The sequence below is a fragment of the Bison bison genome, unplaced genomic scaffold (genome assembly GCF_000754665.1).
Source record: "Bison bison bison isolate TAMUID 2011002044 unplaced genomic scaffold, Bison_UMD1.0 scf7180017864312, whole genome shotgun sequence".
Lineage (NCBI taxonomy): Eukaryota > Metazoa > Chordata > Mammalia > Artiodactyla > Bovidae > Bison > Bison bison.
In genome coordinates, this window is record NW_011494884.1 from 2,389,450 (window position 1) to 2,399,927 (window position 10,478).

General features: G+C 47.0%; 1 protein-coding gene across 5 annotated transcripts in view; it reads right to left on the reverse strand.

Annotated features, from left to right (window-relative positions):
• Positions 1 to 6,614: 6,614 nt before the first annotated feature.
• GOLGA3 (golgin A3) overlaps positions 6,615 to 10,478 on the reverse strand; it is a 47,098-nt gene continuing 43,234 nt past the window's right edge. For all 5 annotated transcript variants that reach the window (XM_010852460.1, XM_010852457.1, XM_010852459.1 and 2 more), the window contains exon 24: positions 6,615 to 9,960. In XM_010852460.1, coding sequence (XP_010850762.1) covers positions 9,744 to 9,960 — 217 coding nt within the window. In that variant the 3' untranslated portion in view covers positions 6,615 to 9,743. The remainder of the gene's footprint in view (positions 9,961 to 10,478) is intronic.

Sequence of the window (10,478 nt, forward strand, 5' to 3'; positions counted from 1 at the left end):
CAGGGAGGAGGTTGTGCTGGGGGTTCAGGCCAGGGCCGGGTTCCAGTCGCGGTGGAACCACAAATGAACCGCTCTGGTTTCTCTTGCGCTAGATGGAAACACGGCTGCTTTGCGGTTCAAAGCGACCAAATTCCTACAGGCTAGCTCTTGGTATTTTTCTTAGGGACATACTTTCAAACAAGGTTTCTGACAGCTCGTGATTCTAGGAGACAAGTTTCTCCGTGCACTTTCCAGCTGCAGCATGACTCTGTTACCGAGCTGAAGCTTGCTCTGCTCGCGCAAGACAGGCCCGATGAGTCCAAGAGAGGAGGTGTAGTGGCAAGGAATAATTAATTTGGAGAGCTGTCTGACTGAGAAGATGGCCGACTAAAGGCTCAAAGTAACCATCTTGTCGGAGTCCGGATGGCATGTTTTTTTCATATAGGCAGAGAGAATTAATGAGGAACTAAAGTCAAAAGGCAGAATAGAGAGGGAGAGGTAATGAGGTAGTAAAAAGGGCCATCAGTCTTGCAAAACATCTCTGGAAAAGGCCAGTCTTTGGAAGGGATGTGTTAATCTCTTCTCCCTTGCAGCCATGCACAGGTGGGCAGGGTCAGATTATCTATGAGCTGAACAAACCCACTTTAACAGGCAGAGGAGCAGGGTCCTTTGAGGTGTGCCATTTATGTATGATAATAACAGCAACGAAAAGTGAGTCAAAGAAACAGTTCCAGCATGGAGTCAGGATTGGTTCTTCTCTGCAACAACTCCTCTTAACTTGGCAGCAGACTCATGTCTGCATTTGGCTTGTCTGGCTTATCTGACTTGGGTTACTTTCTTAGCCAGTGTAGGTTACTTTCTCACCATCCTATCCCTGGAGACACCCACAGCTTCCCAGACACAGATGAACAGCTGTACCTAAGGTGACCAGGTGACCCCATTCACTGGACTTCCACGCAGATGGACAGGCAGGGGAGTGGTAGCTGCAGGCAGGGGAGGGGCTGACTATACAGTGGCTTAGGCAATTTTAGCAACTGGTGGAAGCATCTGTCTTAATAGTGGTGGGGTCACACAACTATGCTTGTCAAAACTCTCAGGCATGTACAATAAAAAGGCGAATTTTACTGTAATTTATACATTTACTTTTTAAATTAAAAAAACCTAAAGAAATAAAATTGACTTCCTTGGTTAAAATAATTAATTGGACAGTACTAACAGTCAATTGAGCACAACAATTGAAGAGTCAGTGAATTTGAGAATGGGTGAAGTCCAGATTAAACCCACAATGATACTGCTTTCCACCCACCAGGAATGGTTAAAATTAGAAGACTGACAGTATCAAATGTTGGTGAGGATGTGGGGCCTTTTTAGAATTCTCATACACTGCTGGTACGAGTGTAAAATGAATCAACCACTTTGAAAATCACGAAGCAGTTTCTAGTGAAGTTAAATGTATGCCTCCCTGTGGTTCAGCAGTGCGGCCCTGGGTGTGAAAAATGAAAGTTCTCAGAATGTTCACAGCAGCTTTATTCAGAATAGCCAAGCAAGAAACACCCGGCTGTTTGGGTAAACCCCAGAAGAACGGATAAACAAATTTAGAATCGTCATATGATAATCCTGCACAGAGGTTTATTAGCTACAAGGTGGCTGAATCAAAACACTGCTAAGAATGCCACACAAAAACAATACTGCACAATTCCATTTAAGAGGCTCAAGCTCAAGGCAAAGCTTCTGGTGATAGAAATTGGACCAGGGGTTGCCTCTGAGTGGGGTGGTGAGATGGGACGGACGTGAGGGACTTCCACTGTGTGAAGTGCTCTGCATCTTACTTGCGTTGACAGGAATACCAGTACACATTTGATTGACATTTGTCAAAACTCACCAAAATATACACTTAAAATCTGTGCCTATTCTAGCGTATATTTTGTCTAAATTTAAAAAGGAATAGGGACTTCCCTGGTGGTTCAGTACTTAAGACTCTGGGCTTCTACTGCAGGGTGCTGGTTTGATCCCTGGTAAGGGAACTAGGATTCCACATGCCACAGGGTGCAGCCACTAAAATAACCATATTTGAAATGGGATAAAGAGCACCGTGTTAGATGAGATCTTACCTTATATTCTCTTTAATTTCTAAGTACCTGAGGATGGATCTCTATCCCCAGCCTCTCCTCAGACTTGACGTTTCTGAGTCTGTGACTTTGTTCAGTGATGAGAACTCCAAGCACTGGGTCAGATCACCCCTGCCTGCCATGTAACTTTAGGTGAATTCTTTAATTTCCCTGTGTTGTGTTTTTTTTTTTTTTTTTCCAGGGATAAAATAGAATGATAATTGCACTGTCTCAGAGATAAGTATTAAGAAGTGCCAGGCTCTTGCTATAGTGCAAGACTTTATAAACACTAGCTGTTACTACCACTTCTATCATACTTTTTAAAAATTATAAAAGTTATATACATGACTTTAAGGGCTTCCCCAATGGTAAAGAATCTACCTGCAATGCAGGAGACGTGAGAGCAAGGGTTTTAACCCTGGGTAGGGATTATCCCCTGGAGAAGGAATTGGCAACCCACTCCAGACATGGCTCTTCCATGGACAGAAGAGCCAGTTCATGGATTCAAAAAGAGTTGGACATGACGGAGCAGCCGAGCACGCACACAAGCGGTAGCAGTATCAGCCTCCTTTGTGAGGGATTTTATTATAGTAATCATAAATCCCAGTGATTCAGAGCGGAGAGGACTGATTTGAGAGATGGTGTATAGTGATAGAGGCTGTTGCCAGTAGCATCCATTCTCTTAATAACAGAAGTCCCTTCTGGAGCTGGACACACTGTTGTCCAGCTAAACATACTCCTGTGGCCCAGTGACTAAGTGGAGGCAGCAGACAGTGTACACTGCTAGGGAGCGGTACCCTTGGATGAGGGTATGCAATATGCCTTCCTTCTGGGAAATGAAGACAGGAAGTGGGACCTGGAGCAGCTATCCTAGACCACAGGTGGGGCTGGAGGTTAGAAGGCACCAGAAGCTGCCCTTATCAGTTCTGTTTTACTGCTCCAGCTGTTTCAATGCTCGGGCTGTTTCATGAAAAGAGAAACTTCACTCATTTAAGCCACTAAATTTCAGGGTCTCATAGCAGCTTTACCAGCCTAACAAGTATCTTAATACCGGGATTTTCTGTGGAATCCAGCTAACAATAGGAATCCTATTACGGCTGGATCCTCCTAACTGCCATCTAATGCAGTCTACGGTCCATTAAACGAGACTGGGATGGTGTGGGGGTGGTGGTGGTGGTACACAATTCCACTGTTAAAAGAAGCCAACACAGTATTGGCCACTATTCACCTTTGAGGTAGAAATGAATTTGAGATGTAAATCCCTGTAGGTAGAAGTGGATTTCTACAAATGAAGAGAAAATTAAGTTTAAGAGACTTGGTCTTTTGGGAGAGGAGCTGGTTTAATCTAATTCATGATTGCAGTTTGTCTCCTACCCTGATCCCTACCTCCATTTTTCTTTTTTAAAAAAGATTAATTTGTTTTTGGCAGTGCTGGGTGTTTGTTGCTGCGTGGACTTTTCTCTAGTTGTGGTGAGCGGGGGCTACTCTGTAGTTGCGGTGCTCGGGCTTCTCATTGCGGTGGCTTCTCTTGTGAGCACGGGCTCTAGGCACTTGGGCCTTAGGAGTTGCAGTGCATGGCCTCAGTGGTTGCAGTTCCTGGGCTCTAAGAGCACAGGCTCAAAAGTTGTGGTGCAAGGGCTTAGTTGTTACATAGCACGTAGGACCTGGACCAGAGATCAAACCTGTGCCTCCTGCATTGGCAAGTGGACTCTTTACCACTGACCCCCCAGGGAACCCCCAGGTAAGCCCTCAACAAAAGTTGACCCAGGTCTATTTTCTGCTTACCTGTCACATCAGGAGGGGACAGCCTGGTGTTCCAGTCTCCTATATGTGACTGCCCACAACCCTTCCCAGCTCCAGTGACTTCCCAGTGGTTGTGTCCCATCTGTCCCAGTGGGGTGATTACACCTCATCAGATGCTAGGCATCAGGCTTCTTCCTCCTGCAGAGCTGGTTTTGAATAGCTCTGGGAAGTGTGTGACTGCCCAGCCTGACAAAAAGGCAAGGCAGCGGCAGTTTGCTACAAGGGGAGTGGGCGAGTTGTCCAAGCAAGGCCCAGGGCACTCTGGCCTGTTGTGGGCACTCGGACTAGCCAGGACAGGCTGGGTCATGTCGCATTAACAGGTCACCCCCAGTCTCCAGGGGCTTGAGAGAACAGGTTCACTGTTGCTGCCACCTGCCACCCATTGTGGGTCAGCTGCTGGTACCGTCTCTCAGGTGTTCATGCTGACTGGGAGTACCACCCAAGGACGAGGCTGTGACCTTGGGAAAAGATTTACAGCAGGTGGCCAATGTTGTGCACTGTCTCTCTGGCTCGGGTAGCTGAGCCTGCCACCTTGCCGTGCGCGTGTGTCTAGGGAGGCAGAGGAGAACAGCACTGGTGAGGGCTCTGGAGTCCGGTCAAAGCTCCACTGAGAAGCGAGAGAGGCCAATCAGGGTCATGTGTATAGAACTTACACGTGCAGGGCTAGCAAGCCTGTGTTCTGGGCAGCAGAGCAAGGAGGATGCCTCTGAAGGCCTGGACACCATCACAGGACTGGGTCTATAGCTAAGCCAGGTTCCAAGCTGATGCGGAGAAGGAAGCGGGTATGAAGCAGAGACCTGGGCTGTGAAGGAGCTGTGGGCTGGGCCAGACCAGCGAGGAGACCCTGAGGGTTAGGAGGCCAGGGGGACTCTATCACTGTCAGTCAGTCAGTCAGTCAAGGGAAGGGGCTGTTTTCTGGATGAAGGCGAGCCCTTTGGCTTTCAATACACCAAGGCTCAAGTATAGGAAAATCACTTTGAAATGTCTTATCAGGTATTTAGAAATGCACACTGAAAGCTCACAAACAAAATGAAGGTCCTGTGAGAACTCACGAGCCCAGAAATGTTCCTGTGTCATGTTCTGACCTGGAGATTATGTGTAAGAACCCCGTGGGTCACTTCCTCCAGCAATTCCCAGACCAGGTGAAGGAAGGCTGAGTTGATGAGAACTTCTAGGTGCTTCCACCTCCAGATGCCACAGTGATCCACACGTTTCCAATTCCAACCCAGCCCAGAAGCATGCTGCTTGGGGCAGAAGCTGCTCTGAGCTCCTGGAGGCACCCACTCAGCACACGGATGGACTGGGATGAGAGAAGGGGCCTGGCATAGGAGTGCTGCCCCTCCGCCAATAGGCAGACAAAAGGATCAGCAACACAGTTTAACACCTCCCCTGTTTCCAGGAAAAAGGCACTGCTAAAGAAAATTCTTTTTTACCAGAAGCTGCAACATTCTTTGCTAAAGTGAAACAGGCATAAAGGCAAGCAGAATTCCAATAAATGCTGCTTCTGGTATGGGCCGCTGCTGATGGCTAAGAATTCCACCTCATCTAAGGGGAAGGCTTGGAGACTCTTCCAACAGCTATCATGCTTATCCACCACACTGGGCACCATGGCATCAGTAATCCTTTCTCTACTCCCCACCTAGTCTGCACAACGACAGGGGAGCCTGCGTGATCTGGAGGACTCAGAGCCACATCCTTGGCCCCGCACTCAGCATGTGTTTCTGCCAGTACTCCAGCCCCCTTGGAGCCACGAAGCAGCTGCCCATAAATCTTCACTTGGACCACTCCTGTAATACCCACTGTACGACTGTTAGGAGGGTACAGCAGAGAACTTCTATGTGATGAAGGAGATACAGCTTAAAAATACATCCATCAACTCATTTGTTTGGTGCCTGCAAATGTGTACCAGCTTTACAGAAAAAGGAAAAAGTTAATACCTATGATCACCCCCTTCATGACTACTGATTGTAGAGATGAGAATTTGCATCGTAATGTTTCAGGAAGTTAAGATCACAAAAGGAGGCAGTCAGAGCAGTTTCATTTAGGTCTGGGTGGTACACGGAATGCCTGACCCTAAATTGCTTATAGACGCTAATGAGGCAGAAGCACAATAAAACATGTATCTGTCCCATCACAAAATAAAATTCTGTGATCACTGATTAACTTCTCATTTTCTGTACATTTTTTACCATGCTGGTTATAACATTTAACTGAAGAATGGTAACATTTAAATGAAGAATCTACATCCGGTTTACTCTCATTGATTGAAAAGAAAGTGTGAATGAAAAAGACGGGTGAGACTGGGGAGCCACAAAGCTGAGACTGCCGTGGGCAAGGGATGGTCAGTGGAGGCCGGGGCTGGGCAACACTCCAGGCCAGGAAGCACGTGTGTGGCGCATCCGCAGCCTCAGGAGCGGTTTACTCAGAAGTGTCTCCCCTGTGAAGGAGCGTTCCTCTGTGAATGCGTCCCACCTCTATCATCACTAGCACATGGCGATGAGTGAAGCTACAAAAAGAAGGAAGAGATACAGGCCAGGTGCTGCTCTTCTGCTTGGTCAAAAGCAGTCACAAGAAGCCAGATTTCACAGCCATCTGAAGCTTTGGCAGAATAAAATTCTTTTAAGTGTTTGAACAGAGTTGGTTAACAACATGAGGTAAAAGTTACTCCCAGATATGACAAAATATATAGCTGAAAATGAAGCCACCCCCAATGAAATATAAAAATCTTTAACAAAAAATAGTTTATTGCACAAAATTCAAGGAATTCCCAAGCATACTTAAATTTATAAAAAAATCAACATGCTTTTTAAAGTTACAATTTCTTGTGCATGGTGACACCTTTCCCCTGAACAGCCCCAACCTGAGGACTCCCTTTTAATGAGGAAATTTTTAATAGACATGAATAACTTAACACCACCGAGTTTTCTAGATCCTCTAAAACATGACCCTCAAGGATCCTATCGTAACCTGAGACCACCATACGCTGAGAATCGCCCGGCATGGGAGTGAGTGACTTGTTTGAGTAAGGCTCAGAGCATCTCACACGCCCCCGCACTATGCATGTCATGGGCTCTTAGGGAGGCTCCGGGACATCTGTCTTTCAGATCTGCTGGTCCCTTTCACTACTAGCAGTCTTTACATGACATTTAATTTTTGTTAAAAAAATGCTCATAGGAATATATGTCCTGATGACTCTGCAGGCCCATGGCTTTAGCAGTATCCTTAAGACCAAGAAAGTCTTTAAACTGAGGAAGAGTTTAATGAGAATCTTCCTAACACAGCCTTCCACGGGCTGTCTTCTTCAAGGCCCATCTTGGTACCTGGACCCCAGGCCAGAGAATGAACCAGTTTCACATCCTATCAAAAACAATGCCTGTTACACCTCCTGAATAGTAGAACGAAGGCATGTAAATCCGTGGCATCTATGTGATGGGTACCGTGGAAAAATCAATGATAACCACCTTGCAGGAAGTTATTTTTGGAACATAAGAAAATCAAGTCATGATATCGTGAAGTGTCCAAGCTGACACGCCCTCCAATGAGGACACGAGGTACAGGATTAATAACATACACAAATGCAACGTGACGACGAACGTGTTTCTACAAGTACTCCAGAGTTGACTGTTGTTTTCCATGAGGAAATTCCTAATTCCCACTTCTGCCCACGGAAGAAGAATATTTCTAATGCTGGGAGGCAGGAGTGCCAGTAAAGTCCCTCAGAGGAAAAAAAAAAAGCCTTAACAAACCAAGAGCAGATGACTTCAGTCCAACTTCCTCCTTCAGGATGATCTGTTAAGGAAGCCTGGACACAAGGGCCCCAGATTAGGAACTGCAGGCCAGACATGACGGCACAAGGGGCACACACAGGAAAGGGCAGGGGGTGGGGGGCAGCCAGAGCACTTGGGCCAGAGGCAGGCCAGGCTGGCACAGAACTACGGACAAGGCTGGCACAAGAGGTTGGCAGGAGCCCCAAGGAGGCGCTGCTGCTGAAACAGAGGGTGACTCCACAAAGGAAAAGGGGTGAAAAACAGAGACTGGCTTTCTCTTGATGGACACACTCAAGATTCGCTCATCATTTCCTAAGGAAGAAGATGCACGGTGATTTCCCAGAAGACCTTAGCAAGGAGCGAGAAAGCAGCTACAAAGTGAGGCTAAGTGACTTCTTGGCTCTAAAATTAAAGGATAATGCAGCCAAAATAAATAAGAATGTAAATTACCATTTTTCTTTTCCAATGGTACAAAAACAGTTTTGTCAAAGATGATTTCAAACTTAGAAGGAAAAGTAGAATATATTTATAATGAAGGTTCAAGTATAGTTTCCAAGAATAACCCTGTACAAATGATATACGTATTTTAGAAGTTCCAATACTTGCTGGAGAACTTTTAAAAATGCTAAACATCTTTCTGGTTAGTGCTATTTTAACCTTACTGGTTAACCTTCTAACAGCATATCGTGAGAGAATGCAAGCAGCTTAAAAACACCACGCTGTTTTCTCCACAAGAGACCCAGGTGATGAGGTGACACGAGCGTGTCTGGCCTGATCAGTAACACCGCAGACTTCATCTTCAGACCAGCCGCCCTGCACGGGGGGCACACAGACCCATTCTCTCTCTCTCTCAACTTGGAACAATAAACATTATTTGACATCATCTTAGCAAACTAGCAACAGACTTTCAAACCTCGAGTCTCAGTCATTCTAGGTGGGACCTCACACACTTGGGGTGTCTCGTTTCCAGTAAGGTGTCCCACATGGGAGGCTCCAGAGACCGTCTTGTGCTGACCTGCCCCTTTCAGAAACCTTGCTGCTCTCCAGATGAGAGGGGAAGGCCCTTCTGAAGGCTGTCACACACAGAGGCCGGCAAATCTCGTGATGACCACACAAGTGCTGATGGACACTTCCACACAAAGGTAAAGTGGGAGGCCTGGGGAAGCCTTGCTCCCAGGTTGGGAGCCTGCAGGCAGCCCTCCTTATTCTCCTCACCGCCCCTTCTCTCTTCTCCTGAAGCCCCTCCCCACACCTCACGCGTCAGGTCAGCGCCTGCTGACTGTAGCGTCTGTGTGGCATCCTGGTGGTCATCAGGCCTGCCCAGGGGTTAGCTGGGGTGAGTGAGGCCATGCAGGACCAGGGCTCGAACAGGTGGGCATTGTGCACTCATGACAAGGAAAGACCCTCAAAATAGAGTGAAACTAAAATAACAAAGAACTTCTGTCTAAGAATATCTGGCTTTGGGAGGTGAATAAATTTCTTAAAATATAGTTTTTTGACATTCCTAAATTCTACATGTACATTATTTCCTAACAGCAGATTTTCAAAAGGCAATCAATAAAAAGACAATTCGGGTCATTCTTAAATAATATAAGGATACACTTTTTAAAGTTTAGATTATGATTTTCAGTATTTATATACATATCCTATGGAGAGATGGCTATTGAAATCAAAATAAAATAAAATAAAAACCAAAGGTGCAAATGAAGCCTCACTCCTGCAGGGTAGTAAAACTCTTACTGAATCAGGCAGGAAAGTGAGAAACCGGACTCAGCTGTGCAACATCTCTACCAGCAACCGTCCGAGAGCAGCGTCTATGGTCATGCCTAAGATACCTCCTCTACACATATGCTTCAGACACATCCAAAAATGTCTCACTGAGACCTAAATTAGGTTTTTAAGATTTGGTCACTTCATGGGAAAAGCTGGTTGTGATCTGCAAATGATTATTTCTCAATCCTTGGCTCCTGTTTTGTTATTTTACTCCTTGTAAAGGCAAACGCAAAACTTAAATTTCACCTCTTAGAAAAACATAGAGCACACAGTCAAATAAATAACATTGATGAGAGAACATTCCTCGGGGTAGTTACAAACACTCGGGGTGGGGATGCTCGGTGGTCACTGTTCCAAGCCCTTCTTGCGAGGCCCTGCCCTGACCGTGCCGCTCTGTGTCTCCTCTAGGGTTGGCGTGATCTCCCGGTGGTGAGGGGCTGGCGGGGTCCCCCTGAGTCCACGAGGACAGCGACTCATGCACAGTGACTGCGTGTGCCTCCATCTGGCGCTGCAGGCTGTCCATCTCCTGCCTGCGGAGACAGGGGAGGGAGAGGAAGGGACGCAGTCAAAGGAGAGCCAGGGAGGGTGCCGCTGCTCCCCTAGAGACAGCCCATCACCTGGGACTTGGCCCTGACAAGCCTCAACTGGACAGCAGGTGCTCACACTCACAGGACCCACTGAACTTCTCTACTGGGACCAGCAAACTAATTGGGTCACAGAACAAAAGGGACTCTGGGCATTTTCCTCCACCCACAGAGGCCCATAAGCCAGGCAGCTCTGCACAGGCTGACTGCTGCTTGAGGAGAATGTGGGGAAGACAGAGCTGAATCTGTCCTTCCTGGCTTCTTCAGGGTCAAAAATGATACCTGCCCACACCCTCCAGACACAGGCCTCCTGTTGCTTGGCCACTGAGGGTCATTTATCTCAGGACAGCTCCCACCTTAGAGACAGAGGGAGAGGCATGGGACCCCATGTTCCCCTCCCACCCCCCACCCCCAGAGCTGCTCAGCCTCTGCTGGATGTGGGGTGCTGTAACAGGAAAGATTCT